This window comes from Oratosquilla oratoria, chromosome 38 (assembly GCF_046742065.1).
Source record: "Oratosquilla oratoria isolate Oo_2021 chromosome 38, ASM4674206v1, whole genome shotgun sequence".
Taxonomy (NCBI): Eukaryota; Metazoa; Arthropoda; class Malacostraca; order Stomatopoda; family Squillidae; genus Oratosquilla; species Oratosquilla oratoria.
The window spans coordinates 12,255,035-12,279,740 of record NC_134814.1 but is presented as its reverse complement, the minus strand read 5'-3'; the positions used below and the strand labels follow the sequence as shown (position 1 = coordinate 12,279,740).

The following is a 24,706-nucleotide window of genomic DNA, read 5'->3' as shown; positions in this document are numbered from 1 at the left end:
AAGAATATTGAAATTTTTGCACTGTGTCAAGTCAGGGTGTTTTTACTTCCAAGATTTCCATCAGTCTCACTTCACACTCTCATTTGTTATGCACAGATACATATTGATATTCCCCGAATGTCTCCCCTGGTGCCACTCTTCCAACAACGTATCGTCCAGGAGATGTTTGAACGTATCCTGTACATCTGGGCCATACGCCACCCTGCTTCGGGATATGTCCAGGGCATCAATGACTTAGTTACGCCATTTTTCATTGTCTTCCTGCATGAGGTTGTGCCAGAGGGTGAGTAATGGTGCTGTTCTGGACTAAGGGGTTGCAGGAAGGAGGAGCCTAGATACCTGATAACTGTGGTAGGTGTTATGAGGATGGATAAAGAATGGAGATGACATCAACCCTATCTCCCAACTCCCTTTCCACCCTTGTTCTTCTCCTCACCTCCTCATTTCTCACTCTATATAGCCTAGTAACCCCCATCATACTTCTCAGACACCTCATCTCAAACACATTCAAACTCCTTCTCTCTTATGTTCCATGTTTCTGCCCCATACAGTGCTGTTGGCACAATCACTCCTTCATACAGTCTCCTCTTAGCATCCATTCCCAAATGTCTATTCCTCATTACACTTTTCAATCAACCAAGGCATTTACTCTCTTCTCTCAATCTACATTCTACCTCCACCTTCACTCCACCTTTTCCTGCCACATTTGCACCCAAGTACCTAAAACTATCCACTTCCTCCAGTCGCTCTCCCTTAATGCTCACTTCCAGTCTACTGCCACTTTCACCCCTTGTACATCTCATCACCTTACTTTTACCCACATTTATCTTTAGCTTTCTTCTATCACATACTCTCCCAAACACTGTCACCAACTTCTTCAATCCCTCCTCCGATCCTGCCACAATCACAGTGTCGTCAGCAAACAACAGCTGGCTCACCTCCCACTTTTCTCCATTTTCTTTAACCATCTCCAATCCCTGACCCACTACCCTTGCATTTACCTCTCGCACTACCCCATCCATGTATAAGTTGAACAGCCAGGGCGACATAACGCATCCTTGACGAAGTCCCACCTTTACCTCGAACCACTCACTCTCTCCATTTCTAATCCTGACACAAGCTCTACTACTCTCATAAAAACTCTTGACAGCTCCTAGAAGCTTTCCTCCTATCCCATATATCTGCAGTACCTCCCACAGTGCCTTTCTGTCTACCCTATCGTAAGCCTTTTCCAGATCCATAAAAGCCCAAAAAACATCCTTCCCCTTTCCTATAGCTTTCTCACATATTTGTCTTACCACAAAGATCTGATCTACACAACCTGTACCTGTCCTAAATCCACACTGTTCCTCACCAATTACTCCCTCTGTTCCTCTCCTAATCCTCTCAATCAAGATCCTCCCATAAGCCTTCCCAACTACACTTAACAAGCTAATCCCTCTATTAATTTTTCCTATTTTATACCATCGTGTATTCATGTATTATGATCCTTGCTCCATAATTTTTTCTTTTGAGTGAATGAGTGAAGGAATAGGGGTGAGTTGTCAACATGTCAGACCTGTCTGTGGAAGTGTTGTGTCTTATGAGAAGAAGGCCTTTTAGTATATGTGTGTAAGCCTTATACACTTATCTACAGTTACAACATTGAAAATATCTACTAAGACATGCTTTTTTTTCTCTCTCAAAAAAAGAAATAAAAAAGAAAGAAAAGTTGCTTGTGGAACATGTATATTTAGCAGAAAGTTGTGCAATCTTTTTTTCTGCTTCCCTCATGTACAACCATGTATGATTGGGTTGTAAGATTGTCCACAATGCCAGAAATGTCAGTAAACTGTAGTTCATGACAACCAATAACCTGTCACCTTACATACACTTTGGGAATGCACTTTTTATGAGGTCCTAAGTACTCAAATTTATTGTGAAACTACTACATTCACACTTGTCCCCTTTTCCCTTGTAAAGTGGAACTATACAGGCACTTCTCCAGTCCTCCGGCACTCTACTCTCTCTCCAGCAAACATTAAATAACCTCACCAGCCAGTCCACCATCACTGTACCTCCTTTCTTTAGACATTCTGCATGGCATCCATCCAGACCAGGTGCCTTACCTGCTTTCATCATCTTAACAACTGCCTTCACTTCATCCTTCCTTATTTCTCCTCCATTTTCCTCACTCATCACGGTCATTTTCTTAGCATTTCCCACTGCAACTATCTTTCCCTCCCTATCCTCCTTCACATTTAGCAACTCCCTAAAATACTCTGCCCATCTTCCCCTTACTGCCTTCTCTTCCATTATCATCTCTCCATCTGCACCTTTTACCTTTTCTTCTCTACTTGATTCGCCTCCTCTTCTTCTCTTAATTTCTTTCCAAAACATCTTTTTATTACTTTCAAAATTTTCTGTCATACTCTTACCCCATTTCACATCTGCTCTCCTCTTTGCCTCCTTTAACTTTTACTTTACTTCTCTTTTCTTTTCTTTGTACCTCTCATATGACTCCCTTGTCCTATTTTGTAACCAATCTGTGAAAGCGCGCTTCTTCTCTTCTACAACCTTCTTTGTTTCCTCATCCCACCATTCACTACCCTTCCTTCCATTTTCTCCTGTCCTTCTTGTTCCACACACCATCCTTGCACACTTTATAACTCCCTCCTTGAACCATCCCCATTCCTCCTCCACACCTAGCTCTACTCTATCCTTCACTCCCTCCCACTCCTCCTCCAGCTTCTTCTTGTACTCCTTCTCCTTTTCATTTAAAGAGTTCACTCTAAGCACCTCCCTACCTTTTGTCCATTTCCTCTTTCTCCATCTATCCTCCACTCTCAACTTACCTTCCACCAAAAAATGATCTGATGATCTATATACATATATACCAAAAAGAATATAAAAAATTAGAAAGAATACAAAGAGCAACAACAAAACTGGCACCAACTCTTTCCAAAATGACATATGAACAAAGACTGTCCAAATTTAGTTAATTTTTTAAATTATTTTTATTAATTGATCAAGTTCAATTATTGAATAAAGATTTTTTTAGCCTCCTATTACAGTATTGTTACTCTGAATTATGTGTAATTATATGAAGTTGATTATTTGCTTATATTAATGATAAATGTACACTTTTATGCTTGCAAAGTTATATTTTTCTTAAAAGATCACTATATCTGAACTGTCACACAGTTAAATGTGTAAACATGTATGACTTTTTTTTCATATATATGTAATGTGTTTTATTTTATCTTCATGAATCAATGCAACTGAACTGTTCCACACAGGTGAATGTGTAGACACGTATGACCTGAGCCAGATAAGCGAGGAAAAGCGTGCAGTGGTAGAGGCTGATAGCTTCTGGTGCATGTCCAAGCTACTGGATGGCATTCAGGACAATTATACCTTTGCACAGCCTGGCATCCAGACCAAGGTCCTCCAACTCAAGGAACTCATGCAAAGGATAGATAGTAAGTTTAGTGATAGATGTAAGCATTGGATTCATAACTAGCAGAAGTAATTTTTGAGTGTTTGCAGTGATTGCTTTAAGCACCACAATTTATATTGCATGGCACAGCACAAGTTGTCAGTCTGGTATGTCAACAAAGATTACAAAGGAGGAGCATACCAACAGGAGACGTTTTGGTCCATAACTAGGTTGGATGGAAAAAAAAAAAAAAAAAAAAACATAATAATGATACATACATACATATACCAAGGCTTTTTCCCCCTTACAAGGGAGGTAGCCAAAAGGAAAAGGTATAAAATCATTCCCACCCATTCCATCCCTGAATACACTCCACACCCCTCCACCTTCCCCCTCATCTTAGCACCTCCTGGATGACGGGTCATCCCTGCACCTTGTCCATTGCCCTGGGTCAGAAGCAGTGTTGCAAGACACAGCACATCCACAGCAAGGCCGCTTCATTAAATTGGCGACCCCCCCCTCTCTGTCCCCCCCATGCATAAAGGAGAAGACTGGGAGAAATCCCTTCTGGCTGCATCAACATTTGCTCACACATACTACCTCACCCCCCATTCCACCTCATGCATCACAACATAAATAATAATAGATAAATAAATAATAAATGAAAATTAAGCAAATAATAAACAGACAAATAATAACAAACAAATAAACAATATAGAATAAATGGCAGGCATTGCAGCATCTAGCTTAGGTGTTTATCTAAACAAATCTTAAAACTTTGGGCTGAATTACATTGCACTGCCTCTGCAGGAAGTTTGTTCCATTCATTAACTACACAGTTGGCAAAATTGTTTCTACCCACTTACAAATTAAATCTATTTCCTTATAGTTTGAGAGCATTATTTTTTGTTGAATTCTCATTCAGTGTGAAAATTTTGTCACTTATGATGTCAATTCCCTTTAGAATCTTAAAGACTATCAAGTCACCTCAGTCTATGCTTTTTTAGGGAAAATTGATTCATATGTTTTAGTTGATTTTCATATGATTAATTTTTCATATTTTGAATCAAATTTGTGGTTCACTATTGTACTTTTTCCAATCTGTCAATGTCTGATGAGATTCGGTGACCATACGGAAACAGTATATTCCAAATGTGGATGAACTAATGATTTATATAGCTTGTTAATGAGAGATGGATTTTTGAAATCAAAAGATCGCTCCATCAGTCTTAGAATCTTATTTGCTTTCTCAGAGGCTGAAATACAGTGTTTAGGTGATTTGAAATCATTACTGATAATTATGCTGGAATCCTTTTCACTATCCACTTTTGTTAACAATTTTCCAAATAACTTGTAATTGTACCTACTGTTATTTACCTATGTGCATAACCTTGCAGTTACATACATATACCAAAGGCTTTTTCCCCATTACACAGGGGTTAGCCAAAAAGAAAAAGGCATAGAAACCACTCCCACCCATTTCATTTCCCATATATTCCACTCCCCTCCACCCTCCTCCCTCCCTCCTATCTTGGCACCTCCTGGATGACGGGTCAACCCTGCATCCTGTCCACTGCCCTGGGTCAGAAGCAGCGTCGCAGGACACAGCACATCCACAGCAAGGCCGCTTCATAAATTCGGCGACCCCGCCCCCTCCGTCCCCTCATGCAGAAAAAGAGAAGACGGGGAGAAATCCCTTCAGGCTGCATCAAATTTTTTCTCATACATGCTTCCTCACCCCCCATCCCCCACCCACTCCCCCTCATGCATCACACCCTCATCTATACACAACCCTTCTCCATTCACCCCAATCTTCTGTCCCCTCCCGTCCTTCCTCTACAGACACTCCTCTCTTTTATAAAGCCCCTTTCACCCCATCCATCCATCTCATCCTAGGACACCCCCTCATATTCACTCCTTCCACCTCTGCCTTCCACACTTCTTTAATCTTTCTTCACTCATTCTTTCCATGTGTCCAAACCATCCTAATACTCTTTCATCAACCCTATCTCCCAGCTCCCTTTCCACCCCTGTTCTCCTTCTCACCTCCTCATTTCTCACTCTATCTAGCCTAGTAACCCCTATCATACTTCTCAATTACTTGTGTTAAATTTCATCAGCCATTTTTCAAACCATTGCTGTACTTTATCTAAATCTTCTTGAATATCTAATTGGTTTAAGTGATAATTTGCCATTCAGCACAGTTTTGTATCATCAGCAAAATTGGAGACAATAGATTTTATTTTATAGTCTATATCATTTATACAGGTAGTCATCAACTTACAACTGCAATTGGTTTCGACTGATCAGTTGTAATTTGATTTGGTCTTATGTCAGACATGTGTTAAATTCCTATAGGAATAGTAGACTTAAAGTCATAATTTACCCACATTTTCTCATATATACATTATATATATGTATATATATGTATGTATATATATATATATATATATATATATATATATATATATATATATATATATATATGTATATGTATATATGTATATGTATATATGTATATATATATGTATATATGTATATGTATATATGTATATATGTATATATATATGTATATATACAATATATATATATATATATATTTATATATATATATATATACATACATACATGGAGAAAAGTGGGAGGTGAGCCAGCTGTTGTTTGCTGACGACACTGCGCTTGTGGCAGGGTCAGAGGAGGGATTGAGGAAGCTGGTGGCAGAGTTTGGGAGAGTATGTGATAGAAGAAAGCTAAAGATAAATGTGGGTAAAAGTAAGGTGATGAGATGTACAAGGGGTGAAAGTGGCAGTAGACTGGAAGTGAACATTAAGGGAGAGCGACTGGAGGAAGTGGATAGTTTTAGATACTTGGGTGCAAGTGTAGCAGGAAAAGGTGGAGTGAAGGTGGAGGTAGAATGTAGATTGAGAGAAGCGAGTAAATGCCTTGGTGGTTTAAAGAGTGTAATGAGAAATAGACATTTGGGAATGGATGCGAAGAGGAGACTGTATGAAGGAGTGATTGTGCCAACAGCACTGTATGGGGCAGAAACGTGGAACATAAGAGAAGAAGAGAGAAGGAGTTTGAATGTGTTTGAGATGAGGTGTCTGAGAAGTATGGTGGGGGTTACTAGGCTAGATAGAGTGAGAAATGAGGAGGTGAGGAGGAGAACAGGGGTGAAAAAGGATTTGGGAGAGAGGGTTGATGAAAGAATATTAGGATGGTTTGGACACATGGAAAGAATGAGTGAAGAAAGACTAGTAAAAGAGGTATGGAAGGCAGATGTGGAGGGAGTGAACATGAGGGGACGTCCTAGGATGAGGTGGATGGATGGGGTGAAGGGGGCTTTGGGGAAGAGGGGAATGTCTGTTGAGGAAGGAAGGGAGAGGACGGAAGACAGAGGTGAGTGGAGAATGGTTGTATATGGATGATGTTGTGACTGCATGAGGAGGAATAGGCGGGGGTGGGGGGTGGGGTAGTATGTGTGAGTAAATTTTGACGCAGCCCGAAGGGATTTCTCCCCGTCCTCTCCTTATATGCAAAGGGGGACGGAGAGGGGGGGTCGCCGATTAAATGAAGCGGCCTTGCTGTGGATGTACTGTGTCTTGCGACACTGCTTCTGACCCAGGGCGGTGGGCAGGGTTCAGGGATGACCCGTCATCCAGGGGGTGCTCAGATGAGAGGAAGGGTGGGAGGGGTGTGGAGTGTATTTAGGGATGAAATGGGTGGGAGTGTTTTTATGCCTTTCCTTTTGTGGCTACCTCCCTTGGAAGGGGGAAAAAGCCTTGGTATATGTATGTATGTATGTACATACATACATACATACATATACCAAGGCTTTTTCCCCCTTACAAGGGAGGTAGCCAAAAAGGAAAAGGCATAAAATCATTTCCACCCATTCCATCCCTGAATACACTCCACACCCCTCCACCCTCCCTCTTATCTTAGCACCTCCTGAATGACAGGTCATCCCTGCACCTTGTCCACTGCCCTGGGTCAGAAGCAGTGTTGCAAGACACAGCACATCCACAGCAAGGCCGCTTCATTAAATCGGTGACCCCCCCTCTCTGTCCCCCCATTGCATAAAAGGAGAAGACGGGGAGAAATCCCTTCTGGCTGCGTCAAATTTTGCTCACACATAGTACCTCACCCCCCATCCCCATGCCCATTCCACCTCATGTAATCACAACATCATCCATATACAACCATTCTCCATTCACCCTGTCTTCAGTCCTCTCCCATCCTTCCTCAACAGACATTCCCTTCTTCCCCAAAGCCCCCATCACCCCCATCCATCCACCTCATCCTAGAACGTCCCCTCATGTTCACTCCCTCCATATTTTGTACTCTGAACACGTGTCTCTACAACACATTTTTCCAAACATCATACCATTTCATATTGTTCAGTTAGGCTTAAATCAAACACAGAATATTAAAGTTACTACAATTGGTTTAATATTGAAAACATATAAAAATAATACAGTAATGAAAAATACAATTATGTACAGATGTTGAAAAAATAGAAAACATTTGTGGAAATACCAAAAGACATTTTAAAACAAGGACACAAACAAAACTTAGTCGCTGCTCGGATAGCTGGTGCTGGGCTGTGGATCCTCTGGGTCAGCTGTTGGTGTGGTGGGAGGAGGGGTAACAGTTGGTGTTGTAGGGGGTGAGGTAACGGTTGGTAAGGTGGCAGCAGGGGTAATGGTAGGAGTGACTGGTGGAGTTGTGCATTTCATGAGCATAGTAAGCTTTGTTTGGATTGATTTTCTCTCTCTCTCTCTCATATAAATTTCACAATATGGACACACCGCATCGTTTATCCTCTTTTCAATCCTTGTAAAGCGTTCAAAGTTGGGGTCCATTTCTTCCAACTGTTTAAGGAATTTATTCATTGTAGCGAAGCTTTATGATAATCCCTTAGTGGTGGATTTCCTTACTGGGAACTCTTTTTCTTCTTCCTCTGCCTGTCTTCTCTCCTCTTCAGCCACTCGTTCCTCTTCCAATTCGATGAGTTCTTCATTTGTTAGTTCACCGGATTCTTGATCTAATAATTTTTCCATATCTTCTAATTCACATCTTAATGAAAAATCTTTTGACAATTTCAATATTTTTTCATGTATTTCACCGAGTTGTTCTTCATTGTCAGATCCAGCAAAATTGTGCACATAACATTTGAGACACTTTTTCGAAATTCAATACCTACACTTTTCAGTGACAGCCTCCCATGTAGCAGATAGATTCATGATGCACATAAGAACATCGCATTGTTTCCAAAATTGACGTAGGCTTAGTTCTGGGTTGGCATCTATAACAACTGTTGCTTGGGCGAAAGTGATTCTCAAATAGATTGCTATGAATGTTGCAATCGAACCTTGGTCCATAGGTTGAAGAATTGATGTCATGTTAGGCAGTAAATAAACAACTTTCACATTGGGATGAAGATCACCCAAGTGAAGTGGATGTCCAGGTGCATTATCCAACTCCAAAGTAAAACTTTAAAAGCAATTCCTCTTCTAACAAATATGCACTTGAGTTATGAAGCAATTCACAAACCTGTCTTCAAAAAGTGGCTGAGTCATCCATGCCTTACAATTTGATCAAAAGTAAACAGGCAAAGTGTGCTTGTTTACATGTTTGAATGCACGTGGGTTTTCTGAATGATAAATTAAAAACTGCTTCAGTTTGAATCCTGCAATATTCCCACCAAGCAGAAGAGTGAGCCTATCCTTGTAAGCTTTAAATCCTGGCATTGTTTTAGCTTCTTTATGGATATATGTATTTACCTTGTTGTATTTTATGGGACGAGAGCTATACTTGTAGTAACCCGTTTTTGTATCTCTACATCCAATTTGTTCTTAAAATCTTGTATAGTTTTGGCACTCATTGTTTCCCCATTTAGTTTGTTCCAGACATCAATCACTCTGTGTGGGAAGCTATTCTTTTTCAAATCTCATCTGTAACTGTCCTTCTTTAGCTTCTTGTGTCCTCTTGTTTCTCTTCTGTCCCATTTTAATAAGTCATCTCTGTTAAGAACTTCCATCCCTTTCATAATTCTGTAAATAGTCAGCAAATCACCTCTTTCTCTTGGCCAGTGATTGGCTGAGGATGGTTGTTTAGGCCAAACTGCCAAGTGGGGAAGGGGGAGAAGGCTGACTGCTTGTTCCTTCAAACAAATGGCAAAGTAGGAGGATAGTGGTAGTTGGAAGGGTGTCATTCAAGTGAATGGGTATCTTAATGCCCGGATTGGGTATTGTGAAACCTGGGTAGGGTTAGTATCGAGATACCAAACCCCACCCCCCACCAAACCCCCCACCAAACCCCCCACCAAAGGAGGTTAGCTGACTGGATCACAGGAGAGAGTATCTGCTATGATGTCAGGCCCTTTTTTATGGTGGATATCTAGATGGTACTCTTGTAAGGTTAGAGCTTAACGAACGAAGAATCTTTTGATTCTGCAGCTTGGCTTTCTGAATGAAAGCGAGAGGGTTATGGTCGGTGTATATTTTGATGGGCATTGCTAATGATTGAAGGTAACTCCGGAACCTCTGACTGCCAGGACAAGGGATAGGGCTTCCTTCTCTATGGTGGAGTAGCTCTCTTGATGTTTGTTAAGCTTCGCTGAGAAGAAGGCCACACTCCAACTCCACTTGCATCTATTTGCAGGTGGAATGGTAGGTCGTAGTTAGGAGTCTTGAGCACCAGTTTGGAATTCAGGGATGATTTGATGTTCTCGAAAGATGTCTGGCAGGATGGGGACCACTGGAAGGGTTTGGTGGAGCTGGTCAGGTCGGTAAGGGGAGCCATGACAGTGGAGAAGTTTTTGCAGAAGCAGCAATAATATCTGGCCATCCCAAGGAACCTAATCACCTCCTTCCTTGTCCTTGGTGTAGGGAAGGCTAAGATCACTTCTGCGTTGGCTTTCGTGGGCCACACCAAACCACCTACAGTGTGGCCTAGGTAAGTCACGGTCCCTTGAGCAAAAACGGACATCTGCAAGTTGATCACCAAGCCCGCCTCCTTCAGATGATGGAATACACCATCAAGTCAGGCCAAGTGGTCTTCCCAGTTGTCAGCTACCATCACCACATTGTCAAGATACACTTCTATGCCAGGTAGACCTTGGATGACAGCATTAATTAACCTCTGGAAGGTAGCATGGGCATTAGTAAGTCCAAATGCCATCACTGTATTGGTACAGACCAAAAGGGGTTACAAAGGCAGAGATGGCTTTCGCTTCTTGGGTTAAGGCTACTTGATAGTAGCCTTTTAACATATCTATAGTGGATATGAAAGGAGCATCACCTATCATATCTAGTAACTGTTCAGTGAGGGGCAAAGGGTATGCATCCTGCACAGTGACATTATTTATCTTACCATAGTCCATACACCTATGAAATGAATGATCTGCCTTTGGTACTAAAAGGCAGGGTGAAGCCCAAGGGGAATGTCTAGGTTCTGCCAAACCATGATCTAGAAGATACTGGACTTTTTTTCTAAGGATTTCATTCTTTTTGGGGTTTAGAGGATATGGATGCTGTCTAATGGGAACTTGATTTGGGTCTTAACTGAATGTTAATGAGTGAAGAAAGACTAGTAAAAGAGGTATGGAAGGCAGATGTGGAGGGAGTGAACATGAGGGGACGTCCTAGGATGAGGTGGATGGATGGGGTGAAGGGGGCTTTGGGGAAGAGGGGAATGTCTGTTGAGGAAGGAAGGGAGAGGACAGAAGACAGAGGTGAGTGGAGAAGGGTGGTATATGGATGATGTTGTGATTGCATGAGGAGGAATGGGCGAGGGGGTGGGGGGTGGGGTAGTATGTGTGAGTAAATTTTGACGCAGCCCGAAGGGATTTCTCCCCGTCCTCTCCTTATATGCAAGGGGGGACGGAGAGGGGGGGTCGCCGATTAAATGAAGCGGCCTTGCTGTGGATGTGCTGTGTCTTGCGACACTGCTTCTGACCCAGGGCGGTGGGCAGGGTGCAGGGATGACCCGTCATCCAGGAGGTGCTCAGATGAGAGGGAGGGTGGGAGGGGTATGGAGTTATTTAGGGATGAAATGGGTGGGAGTGTTTTTATGCCTTTCCTTTTGTGGCTACCTCCCTTGGAAGGGGGAAAAAGCCTTGGTGTATGTATGTATGTATGTACTGAATGTTACATTGGAAAACATTGCATAAGCCTGGGTGGTCCAGGGTAATCTGTGGAAACTGTTTTATGACACTGATTAATTGATTTTTTTGACTTGGGTGAAGCCCAAAGAGATACTCATCTATGTGGTGCAATGTTTCTGTATCAGAGAAAATCTGTAGTTGGGGTGCCTTTGTCCTTCTCCAGCTATGTTACAGGATTCACAATAGATATGGGCATGGTCCTGGTACCCTCCTCTGGTGGCCTGGAAAGGAAACAGTTGATAAGATTTATGTGTACCAGCTGCTTTTTTTCCCTTTTGTCAGGAGTTTCAATTATATAATTTAAAGGTCCTTGTTGTTCTAGGCATTATTTGTGCAGCATGGCTTTCAGCACTTGATGGTACCTTTCCACATAACCCTGAGATTGCGAGTGGTCAGCGGAGGATGAAACATGCTCTATCCCTAACTCAGTAAGGACTTGGTTGAAAAGAGAACTGGTAAAATTGGTTCCTTGATCAGATTGAATTTGTTGAAGGATTCCTTTAGATGTAAACATTGACAATCAGGGTTTAATGATTGATTGAGCTGAAATTTATTTAAGAGGAAATGCCTCTGGATAATGGGTAGCCACATTGACAACAATTAACATGTATTCATTACCCTTCTTTGATTTAGGTAATGGTCCCACACAATCTATTACTATTTTTTTTATCAAAGGGTTCCTCACTGAGGGGAATGGGCTTAAGTGGCGCTTTAGGATTCTTTTTATTTGGCTTACTTGCCGCCTGGCAGATGTGACAGGTCCTGATGAAGTTAGAGATGTCTTTTCACATTTCTGGCCAGAAAAAAATGATCAAGTACCTGGAGGTATGTTTTCCTCATGCCTAAATGTCCTGTGAAACCATCATGAGCTAATTTCAATACACTACTTCTGACTGAGCGAGGAAGTATAATTTGGTGTTTTTCTGCCCATGTCTGTAACTTATTATACGCAGGAGGTCTGTATACTCTCATCAAGATTCCATCTTGAAAATAGAAGCAAGGGGTGGTGTCTATGTCTGCTTTGGTTGTGTATCGACCTTTTGTTGAGCCTAGATGTGTTCATCCTTGGTTAGGGTCTTATTGATTAAATCCTCCTCATCAAAGGACGGAGGAGAGGTGGGCAGAGACTTGAGGAATTTGAGGGTGGAGAAGACATTTCCTTACTTTGGGATCGAGTTACAGCACAGGCTGGAAACAGGTGTGGACAACTCTCGTCCAATTCAAAGGTGGGACTTGCAGGTAAAGGATCACCTACTGTCCTTGGTGGGGGAACAGTTAGGGTATCAGCAAGATTGTTATCTAATAGGAACTTTATTCCGTGAATAGGTAAGGATCCATGACGTATTACAACTTGCACTTGAGAAGTAAGAAGTGCACATTCTAGGTAAACTTCTGCTAGGAGGTAAGAAGTTTGACTCGTAAGATCAGACAATAAAACCTTTTCACCTGTAAATGCATTGGATATATTGGGAATGACATCAGAGAGAAGAATTGACTAGGCTGCCCCTGTATCCCTGAGTATGGTAACAGGGTAATTAGGACCACCTTTATGTAAGGATACTCTTCCATGGAAAATGTATGGGTCAAAAGGAGTATGAGGATTATGAACATTAGAGGCTGCAATTGGTTTAGATTTGGTACTACTATGACCTTTAAGCTTATTTGAGGCTTTACAACCTGGGTGATTACATTCTTGAATGGAGTGACCTGTCTTTTTACAATAACTACACTGTACTGGCTGGGAAACATGATTATAACTGATGTTACTTCCTACTTTATCACCTGCTCCTTCAGGGCGATAACCAGAAGAGGGTCTCACAATGGGGCTTTGCCTGCGAGGTCTGCCTCCCCACGTCTCTATCATTAAGACCTGGGCATCTACCAACTCTGCTGCCTGGATCAGGTCTTTCTCCCTTCCCTCTTCTACATATCTCAAAAGGTGAAAGGGGATTTTACTTTTCCATTCCTCCATGACTATAGTACATGTATTGAGGAGTTCTGAAAAGTTAGTTACATTTATAGTGTCTAACCATTTTGTACACTTAAAATTTTCTGAGGCAAATTCAACTTAAGTTTGGGCATGAGATTTCGTTAAAGATCTAAATTTTTGCTCATAGCCATCAGGGGGTAGAGCATACGAATGTAGAACCTGTTTCATAATGAAATCGCAATTGTCGGGCCTGTCTAAACTATTGTACACCTGAAGAGCTTTCCCTGTTAATTTTGGGGTTAGTATTGAAAGCCAGTCATCTTTGGGCCACACCTGTTTGAGATCTTTAGTCTCAAAAGTTTTGAAGTAGCTGTCTACATCCTCTGGTAAAAATACAGGGATGAAAGAAGACAAATTACCTACATTAAGTCATACTTCTTTCTCCTGAATGTCTAATTCTCTTTCTTTGTTTTTCTCTTGTATTGCATCTTAGTTCTGATGTCTTTTTCCAATTCTAATCTTTCTCTTTTCAATTCTTTTTCCCATTCTCTTTCCTCTTCTAATTTTTCTATTTCTAATTCTAATTTTTCACTTTGCTTTTTTTCCCATTCTAATTTTGAATTTTCTAATTGAATATATGAATTGATATTGTAGTCTTAATTGTTCCAGTTGTATATTGTCTGCTGGTTTGGTTGTCGGGGATTGTCTGGTAGGAGACTGTTCAGGACTAAGAGACCTGGCTGTTGCTCTATCCTGGTCTTTAGGGAATGCTAAACTGGGGGCAGTTGGTGTGTCTATGGCTACGGTCTCTGTTATTCCTAATTGAACCTGCTGTTCCACCACCATTTTCTTTATTACACTTTTTGTCTTGTAGGACTGAATGTCTATGTTATAGTGTCTTGCTATGTCCTTCCAATCATCCTTTGTAACTTGTTCCTGGAAGGTTATAAATGAGGGATTGGCCACAAACTCTTCCAAATTGAACATTTTGCTGAAACTTATGAACTAGTTGTTGATGGACTAGGACCTGTGGGTTTAAACAAGAATAGCCCTTCAATAACTTAAAATAGGCCCTCTGATTCTGGTTATCGTTATACCCATCAATCTAGCCTATGATTTTATTTGTGTGAAAAGATGCTCGTCTATATAGAAATTGATATAAAGACTTGAATGGATACTTGGACACTTGGATGGAGTATTTGATTGAGACAGGCATCCAACTAGAGAGACTTGAGCGAAATGAAATGAGACTTGGGTAAGGATGAATACATACATATACCAAGGCTTTTTCCCCCTTACAAGGGAGGTAGCCAAAAAGGGAAAGGCATAAAAACACTCCCACCCATTTCATCCCTACATACACTCCACACCCCTCCCACCCTCCCTCTCATCTGAGCACCTCGAATACTCTGATATAAAGCGATTAGGAGTGGAAAGAAACCCAATCATTTCCTAACCACTGATAGAATCCATTAGAGTGGGCTAAACACTTAAATTAAACGAATTCCATATGGCTGCTAGTCCTACTTACTGTAAGTAAATTTGTGGTGTGTACCAAATGGGTTGGTTATTCCTGCAAGACTTTAAAAGACACTTACAAAATCAAATATCATTGGTCATTTTCTGACTTTAAGTCACCTGTATTAGAATTATGATTGCATTTAATACTGAAAAAGAAATGTTAAGGCACTGTTCTGAAAGATTAATGAAAAGGAGAGGAGGAGGTAACAACTTACTCAGTAGTTTATGTTCAACAGTTATGGAGATCCTATGACATACCAAGTGCCCAAGCCACAACAAAGTTAGAATGGGGTTATGAAAATGCATCAGACAATTGGTATGCCAAAATACAGAGGACAGTGTTAACCATTTAGTATTTCAGTATAAAATATAATCAAACAGACAATAAACTTAACAAAACAATAATAATATTAATCCTAACACATAATACATACATACATATACCAAGGCTTTTTTCCCCCTTACAAGGGGGGTAGCCAAAAAGAAAAAGGCATAAAATCATTCCCACCCATTCCATCCCTGAATACACTCCACACCCCTCCACCCTCCCTCTTATCTTAGCACCTCCTGAATGACGGGTCATCCCTGCACCTTGTCCACTGCCCTGGGTCAGAAGCAGTGTTGCAAGACACAGCACATCCACAGCAAGGCCGCTTCATTAAATTGGCGACCCCCCCTCTCCGTCCCCCCATTGCATAAAATGAGAGGACGGGGAGAAATCCCTTCAGGCTGCGTCAAATTTTGCTCACACATACTACCTCACCCCCCATCCCCCCGCCCATTCCACCTCATGCAATCACAACATCATCCATATACAACCATTCTCCATACACCCCTGTCTTCTGTCCTCTCCCGTCCTTCCTCAACAGACATTCCCCTCTTCCCCAAAGCCCCCTTCACCCCATCCATCCACCTCATCCTAGGACTTCCCCTCATGTTCACTCCCTCCACATCTGCCTTCCACACCTCTTTTACTAGTCTTTCTTCACTCATTCTTTCCATGTGTCCAAACCATCCTAATACTCTTTCATCAACCCTATCTCCCAACTCCTTTTCCACCCCTGTTCTCCTCCTCACCTCCTCATTTCTCACTCTATCTAGCCTAGTAACCCCCATCATACTTCTCAGACACCTCATCTCAAACACATTCAAACTCCTTCTCTCTTCTTCTCTTATGTTCCATGTTTCTGCCCCATACAGTGCTGTTGGCACAATCACTCCTTCATACAGTCTCCTCTTCGCATCCATTCCCAAATGTCTATTCCTCATTACACTCTTTAATCCACCAAGGCATTTACTCGCTTCTCTCAATCTACATTCTACCTCCACTTTCACTCCACCTTTCCCTGCCACATTTGCACCCAAGTATCTAAAACTATCTACTTCCTCCAGTCACTCTCCCTTAATGCTCACTTCCAGTCTACTGCCACTTTCACCCCTTGTACATCTCATCACCTTACTTTTACCCACATTTATCTTTAGCTTTCTTCTATCACATACTCTCCCAAACTCTGCCACCAACTTCCTCAATCCCTCCTCCGATCCTGCCACAAGCGCAGTGTCATCCGCAAACAACAGCTGGCTCACCTCCCACTTTTCTCCATTTTCTTAATACATACATATACCAAGGCTTTTTCCCCCTTACAAGGGGGGTAGCCAAAAAGAAAAAGGCATAAAAACATTCCCACCCATTCCATCCCTGAATACACTCCACACCCCTCCACCCTCCCTCTTATCTTAGCACCTCCTGAATGACAGGTCATCCCTGCACCTTGTCCACTGCCCTGGGTCAGAAGCAGTGTCGCAAGACACAGCACATCCACAGCAAGGCCGCTTCATTAAATCAGCCTTTATTCATTAAATCGGCCTTTATATCCTAATTTTCTTAATGAAACACGTAATACATACAGAATAAATGGGGAATGAGATATGTAGAAAATATAGAATGGGCAAGACTAAAACCTGGCATGTTGAGTTGTCCAAGCGATAAATCTTATAATCGGAGGAAGCGGAGCTGGCAGCTAGCTAGAGGCAAGTCTACTGAGGTTTGGAAATGCCTGGCTTATATAGTAGATCCAGGCTGATGTCCTGGCCAATGATTGGCTGAGGATGGTTGTTTAGGCCAAACTGCCAAACTATTGCTTTGCTGCGGAGCGACCCAAGTGGGGAGGGGGAGAAGGCTGACTGCTTGTTCCTTCGAACAAATGGCGAAGTAGGAGGAAAGTGGTAGTTGGAAGGGTGTCATTCGAATGAATGGGTATGTTAATGCCCAGATGGGGTATTGTGACACCCGGGTAGAGGTATCATCATGACAGTTTCTTCCCCAGTATAAGGGAGGTAGCTAGTCAAGGCATGCAACCACTCCAACCCATTCCACTTCCATCCACCACCCTAATTACCCTTACATCTTAGTTCCTTGTGGATGAAGGGTCATCCCTGTCTCCCACCCACCACCCAGGTGAAAAGCAATGCAGCAAGACACAGGACAATCAGAGCAGAGCTGCTTCACTTACATGATTGCCCTTCCCCTTTGCCTCCTCTTTTGGGAAGTGGAGAAGACAAGGAGAAATATCTTAGGGCTGTGTCAAAATATCATCCATACACAACCAATCTTCACTCACCCCCATCCCCTACCTTTTCTTTTCCCTGCTGAACAGATATTCCCCTCTTTCTCAGAGCCTCATTCACCCCATCTGTCTGTCTCATCCTCAGTTATTCCCTCAAGCTCACTCCCTCCACCTCTGCTTTCCACACTCGTTTTGCTAATCTTTCTTCCCTCAATCTTTCCATGTGTCCAAAGTGTCCCAATAATATTCCCAAGTAAAACAATATTCTGTATTTGCACTTATATTTGAAATGGTTTTGTTATATCCAGTTTTTGTAAGTGATACAAAGGCTTATTGAATGCTTTTATTCCATGACAATGTACCTAAGATATAGAACTTACTCTCCAGGATCTTTTATTACATAAATTTTCTTTTGTCCATCACTCAGGTACTCTTCATGAACACCTAGAACGTCATGAAATTGATTACCTGCAGTTTTCCTTCCGTTGGTTCAACAATTTGCTCATGCGGGAACTACCCTTGGCATGTACGGTTCGCTTGTGGGATACATTACAGGCTGAACCAGATGGATTTTCTCATTTTCTCCTGTATGTGTGTGCTGCCTTCCTCAAACATTTCTCACAACAGCTTCTGGCACAGAGAGATTTTCAGGTAAATAAATCTGGTCATAATACAAATATTACATTGCTTGTCAATGAATGTTTTATATATATATATATATATATATATATATATATATATATATATATATATATATATATATATATATATATATATATATATATATATTCTTACTGTTTTACTGGACTACATAGTGGTAACAAGGAGAAGAGTAGGAAGAGTCTGGCATGTACTCATTCTAAGGGGAGAGAGTTGGGGAATATCAGATAATTTTTTGGTGGAAGGTAAGTTAAGAGTGGAGGATAGATGGAGAAGACTCATTATCCTCCCAGCAGTCTGTTGATAATATATGTAATGAAAAAGTTGGATGAGCTGGATTTTGTAGTGAAGTTATTTGCATGGGTTAGCTATTCTTTGACTTGTGTGACAAATTAAACAAGGTTTACACTGATGATAAAATAGTAAAGTTTTTTTTCTTCATCATAATTTTTACCACCTTACTCTTCTTTTTCGAGTCCTTGTGCACACATGGAAGTAAATATAAGAAGTTCTCCAAAGTAGAAGCTCAAAAAATAGTTATCAGTCACATTTACTATGTCATTGTCATAATTTCTCAGATATCATACTTCTCATCAAGAGGCTCAAAACTCATGAGTAATTTTAGAGTCCATCTGTAATGCCCCATAGTACATACATATACCAAAGGCTTTTTCCCCCTTACATGGGGGGTAGCCAAAAAGAAAAATGCATAGAAATCACTCCCACCCATTTCATTTCCCATATATTCCACTCCCCTCCACCCTCCTCCCTCCCTCCTATCTTGGCATCTCCTGGATGACGGGTCATCCCTGCATCCTGTCCACTGCCCTGGGTCAGAAGCAGTGCGCAAGACACAGCACATCCACAGCAAGGCTGCTTCATAAATTCGGTGACCACCCCTCTCTGTCCCCTCATGAAGGAAAGGAGAAGACGGGGAAAAATCCCTTCGGGCTGCGTCAAATTTTTTCTTATACATACTTCCTCACCCCCCATCTCCCACCCACTCCCCCTCATGCATCACAAGCCTCATCCATACACAACCCTTCTCCACTCACCCCTATCTTCTGTCCTCTCCCCTCTTTTGTAAAGCCCCTTTCACCCCATCCATCCATCTCATCCATAGTAGATTATGAATATTATTATTCATATGAATTGCTTGTACAGGGTGGGGCACGGAACCTTCCTGATTTGAAATGTGTCTGTTTATGACAACACTAATTGTGGTAAAGTGGGGAGGGGCTAGCTGGGAGGGGGTGGGTGGGAGGTTTGTGTTCACACCCGAGTCAGTTGGAAATATGCAGTGGTCGAGGGAGGAGCGCACTTTTGCTGTGAAGGCGTATTTCTCTAACGGCTGTTCTGTCATCACAGTGCAGCGTGCCTTCAGACATCACTTTGGAATTCCTCCTCGAGGCCGTGTTCCTGATCACAAATCAATTTCATTGTGGGTGGAAGCCTTCAGAGAAACGGGGAATGTTTCCAGAAGAAGAAGAGGACCAACAAAGACCGTTAGAACACCTGAGAATGTGGAACGGGTCCGCCAGTCTATGCTGCGGTCCCCCAGGCGTTCCGCTCGGAAACATTCAGCTGCTCTTGGCATGTCAACACGTTCTCTTCGTCGAATTCTCCACGATGAACTCCATCTTCACCCATACAAAATGTTTTTGGTCCAACAACTGACGGAACGTGATTATGTAACCCGGCAAACATCATGTGAGCAGCTGCTTGACACCTTAACCAACGGTGCACTTGTGTTCTTCTCAGATGAGTCACATTTTCACCTTAGTGTCTGTGTGAACAAGCAGAATATGAGATACTGGTGTGAAACAAATCCCAGAGAACTTCATGAGAGGCCCCTTCATTAGGATCGTGTCTCGGTATGGTGTTCAGTGTCAAGAGTAGGGATCATTGGCCCTTACTTTTTCCAAGAAAACGGTGTTGCCGTAACAGTGACTTCAGAACACTATGTGACAATGCTCAGGGAGTTTTTTATGCCTTCTCTCATTAATATGGACCTGGATAATGACAACGTGTGGTTCCAGCAAGATGGGGCCACAGCCCACACTGCACGCATTTCAGTGGGATTCCTGAGAGAAGCTTTTCCTAACCGAATGATTTCCCTGAGAGGAGACTTAAACTGGCCTGTGCGCTCACCTGATTTAGCACCCTGTGATTATTTCCTGTGGGGATATCTCAAATCCCTGGTTTATAACGACCGTCCACAGACCCTGGAAGACCTACAGAACGCCATCCGAACTGAAATAGCCGAGATACCGCTCAAAATGCTGGAGAGAGTAGACCAAAGCTTCCAAAATCGTCTGAATCAGTGTATTGATAATGGAGGTGGACATTTAAAAGATATTGTCTTTAAAACAGCGTAAAAGTAAATCTCCCATGTTGTGTGAAAGGCATAAAAGAAGAATAAAGAATTGTGAAGTGTGAACAGGTTTTTATTTCATTCTCAAATCGGGACGTTTCCGCGCCCCACCCTGTATATTAAGAAGATAAGCACATCTAATATGAATTATTGGTGTGTTTATATTACTTCAGTCATATGGTACTTTCTTGAAGGAAGGATCCAGTATTTCTTGGGTAAATTTTATGAGCATTATGCTGATGGAATGACTTTTGATATAGATTTAATTATAACTGAAAGGCGAGGGAGGGAGGTGAGAGACTATTTTTTATGCACTCTTTATCCAGGTTGTGGGATGTTATTGTGTAAACATTTTGTAATTCTTGTATGTGTTCTGACAATTTATTTGGAAGTGGTCTGAAGGGAATTCATGGATGAATATTGCCTGTAGGTAGTGAGGATAAACACACCAATACCTGGGGAAGTCAGTTCATTGTATTTGGGAAGTTGTTTTCTGGAGAGTTCATTGGAATGAAGTATGTTCAAGTTTGGGAGTATTGTGTTTGTACCAATATGGAAGTGTAACCTGATACTCTACATATTATTGAACAAAATATTTTTCTTTACAGAGTTTAATGCTGTTGGTGCAGAACCTCCCAACAGCCTCATGGTCAGACAGTGAAGTGAGTCTATTAGTAGCTGAAGCTTTTAGACTCAAGTATGTATTTGCAGATGCACCAAACCATCTGCAGGCCAACAAGAAGTGACACAGGGTACATTGGCTTGTAAACCAACCTGTGCTCCTAGGCTGAATGGGGACAGACAATCGACTTTGACTTTGTAGCCCATGAAGCCAGACACTGGACTACTACAATTTAGACAATTGACAATGACCTTTACTCTACTAAGAAATACATTTGACACTTAATCTCATATTTCTGACAATTTTGACAGTTACTTTTGGCCACAATGATGTAGCTATTGAGTCAGGTGTCTGTAAATCTACTCACAAACTAAGAGAAATAACTGCTTCTTTATAAGCAAAAGGAATGCACTTGTGACTCGGACTTGGTGAAAGGGCCAGTCTAGAAACCTCTTCAAATCTGAAGAGGAAGAAGTTCACCCATCCTTACCACATTCATTATGCAATTTTTTATGGATGTGGGAGATGTTTCTTAAGAACAAAAATTAAATGCATTCATAGTATTTGGGGGATACAAATCTAGAGAAATTATTTTATTGATATAGTCTCTGTATGGGATCACTGATGGGTATCTGCTAGTGGTGATCCTGCAAGATGGACTTCAGAGAGAATAATCTCCTTGCCACCTATCTTCAAAACCTATCAACACCCTTACTTTGGCTAGAGATGCAGCCCTGATAGGCTGTCACTTGGTATCTGGACCAAGTCAAAGATATCTATCAATTTCAGCTGTATTTCCTACATCTTTTCAAATTAGAAGAATAGTTAACTGGCAAATGCTTCACTTCCACAGCTAAAAGCCAGTGACATTGAAATTGACTTGCACTAATACAACACAGTCAGCAGTCCAGAGTATCTTCCCAGAGATATCAGTGGAAGGGTCCAAGGACCATTGCCTGCCAGTTTGGGCCTGTGGGTTTACAGTTGGTGAAACTCAAAGCAACAATTATTATTATTTATTATTATAGTCCCTGTATTAAGAAAGGATCTCTCTGTACAAATCAGAGCCTTGCCTGGCATGAGCACAGTGCCAGCAGGGCAGACCTACATATGTGGGTGGCTACATGAGGGTACCTGCATTGCAAACCTGCATAGCAACTAGCGGATTGATCAAATGCCATGTGCTCGTACTAGGACTTCATGGAATTCCTACAGTTGACAATTTATGGGGGTAGATGATAGACCATTTCCTCAACTACAACTTATCCTCTGATTAGGTTAAGAGAGCATATGATGCTGTAATTATAAACTTACTTCCAGTAAGGTGTATATATATTATATATTCTTTTTGTGCAGATTTGTGCAGTGAGCAGTGGTATTATTATGTATAAAGGATTGGATGAAGAGTGATTAGCTGACAACTGGTAAGCCTACTCTCTTGGTTCTCTTGTGCTGTCATTTGAACCAGAGGTATTAAATAGATGAACTATGCTTTGCTTTGGTTGCAACAGCAGTTCTTCAGAAACAACATTTAATGAAACCAAAGGGATTGTTTAGGGTTGTACATACTGATGGGATAGATCTCATTAACATTTTCCTTTGTTAACCAACAAGATTTTTAGGTGAATCATAAAGCTGAATTGTAAGATAACCAAACTGACAAGGCACTAATGGGTTGGCTTTGGTTGTAGGATTTGCACCCTGTTCTTGGTTTTTATGCAACTTTGTAATGGGTTAGGACATGTGCAAGACCTACAACCTTAGATTTCCTTCCAGCAGATTGAACATGTTGTATGGGATAAAACTCATCATATTCTCAGTAGTCTGTTGATAGCATATGTAACGAAAAAGTTGAATGAGCTAGATTTTATGGTCAGTTAAACAAGATTTGCATTGAAGAAATTCAGGTAAATATGCATAAGAAATGCTCTATAGCAGAAGCTTAAGAAATAATAATCAGTCCATTTTGCTGTTTTATCATCATTGTCACAATTTCTGTTACCTTAATTTTCATCAACAGGCACAAAGCACATACAGAACTTTGCAGTACATCTGTAATGTCCCTTAGTAGATTATGAATGTCATATGACTTGTTTGTATATTTGACAGGAAGATAAATCCATCCAATACAAATTATTAAATGTAATGATTTGGTTTGTATTACTTTTTCATGATGTAACTATTAATAGACTTGCAAGGTACATTGGGTTAACTGAATTTTCCCTCCCACAATCAATAGAAAAATATGCAGCATGTGAGCAGGCAGTATAGTAACACCTTCAGTGATGACAGGCTTGTTGAGGCTGATGCCATATGTTAATATTTAACTGAGACACAAATGCAGGATTAAATGGAGTCTTGATACCTCATATGGTCCAGAGTTCATCCCTCAGAATCACCCTGTGTTAGCCTGAACAGTGATCTTTACAAGATGTCCCACATTGAAGGGATTAAGTTTTATCCAAGTGCAAGAGACATCATTGTCACCAACTTGAGAGGTCACATGTACATCTTCTGTAGTGTTTTTTCAGCATGACTTCTCATTAGCTGCCTGTGCAAGGCCTAGTTTTATGAAATTCAAATGAAGATCACAACTTTAACCAGAGGAGATATTACCACTTGAAAACTTAAATAGGAATGGTAATCTTAGAAATACTATATATCTTCATCCATTGTTTTATTTATTTAAATTTGTTTCTCCAGTATTGTGATTGGCCACATAGTAATTATTTTGATGTTCACCAGTATCCTTTCATTGTAAAAATTGAGTTGATCTTCAGCTACAATTAACATGATCAGGAAACAAAGCAGTGTCATGTTGGACTTACCAAATAGGACCCAGTAAATGCAGAGCAAGTGAAGTGTGTATGGATTATCAACATGGTGCTCTCCAGACTCCCAGTTCTGTATTACCAAAGGTTGTATGTAGCATGAAACATTCCTACTGAGACTTGGATTTGTTCCATTAACATATCTTGCTGTACTGTTGTCTCTTCCTTGCCATGTATGAATGGCTTTGTTGAAAGAGGATACACTCAATACTAATTCATGTGATATGTTACAATGTTTAGTGTCTGGTGTTGGGATGTGTTGTCAACCAAATGAATGCAAATCATGCATTAGTAGTGGGCAAGTCCTGTTTGTGTATTATACTACCAATTTGTTGTGTTGATGCAATGAACTTTCCATGTAGTGCATTCATACATGAAATATTTTATATGTACTCTGAGTTTTATTTATTTCTTTACCTATCCAGAAATAAAAGTTATAATGCATCTATTTCAGTGGGAACAGTACAGTATAAGAGCAAGTCCATTTGTGCACATGATCATTGTAATTTCATACACATGATTTAACAAAACCTATTTCTTTCAAGAAACCAAGAAAAGATAATATACTGAGGGTGAAGTTTTCCTTATCCATGAAAAGAGTGAGGGGAATAAG

The 24,706-nt window shown here is 41.1% G+C and overlaps 1 protein-coding gene across 2 annotated transcripts in view; it reads left to right on the top strand.

The window, feature by feature from the left end:
- Tbc1d22 (TBC1 domain family member 22) overlaps nucleotides 1-24,485 on the top strand; it is a 52,533-nt gene extending 28,048 nt beyond the window's left edge. The window contains exons 8-11 of one of the 2 annotated variants that reach the window (XM_076176018.1): nucleotides 97-283; nucleotides 3,279-3,461; nucleotides 18,034-18,257; nucleotides 21,249-24,485. In XM_076176018.1, the coding sequence (XP_076032133.1) occupies nucleotides 97-283; nucleotides 3,279-3,461; nucleotides 18,034-18,257; nucleotides 21,249-21,386 (732 nt within the window). In that variant the 3' untranslated portion in view covers nucleotides 21,387-24,485. Of the gene's footprint in view, nucleotides 1-96; nucleotides 284-3,278; nucleotides 3,462-10,311; nucleotides 10,531-18,033; nucleotides 18,258-21,248 lie in introns of those variants that run through there. The other variant, XM_076176019.1, reaches the window with a different exon arrangement.
- Nucleotides 24,486-24,706: the final 221 nt, after the last annotated feature.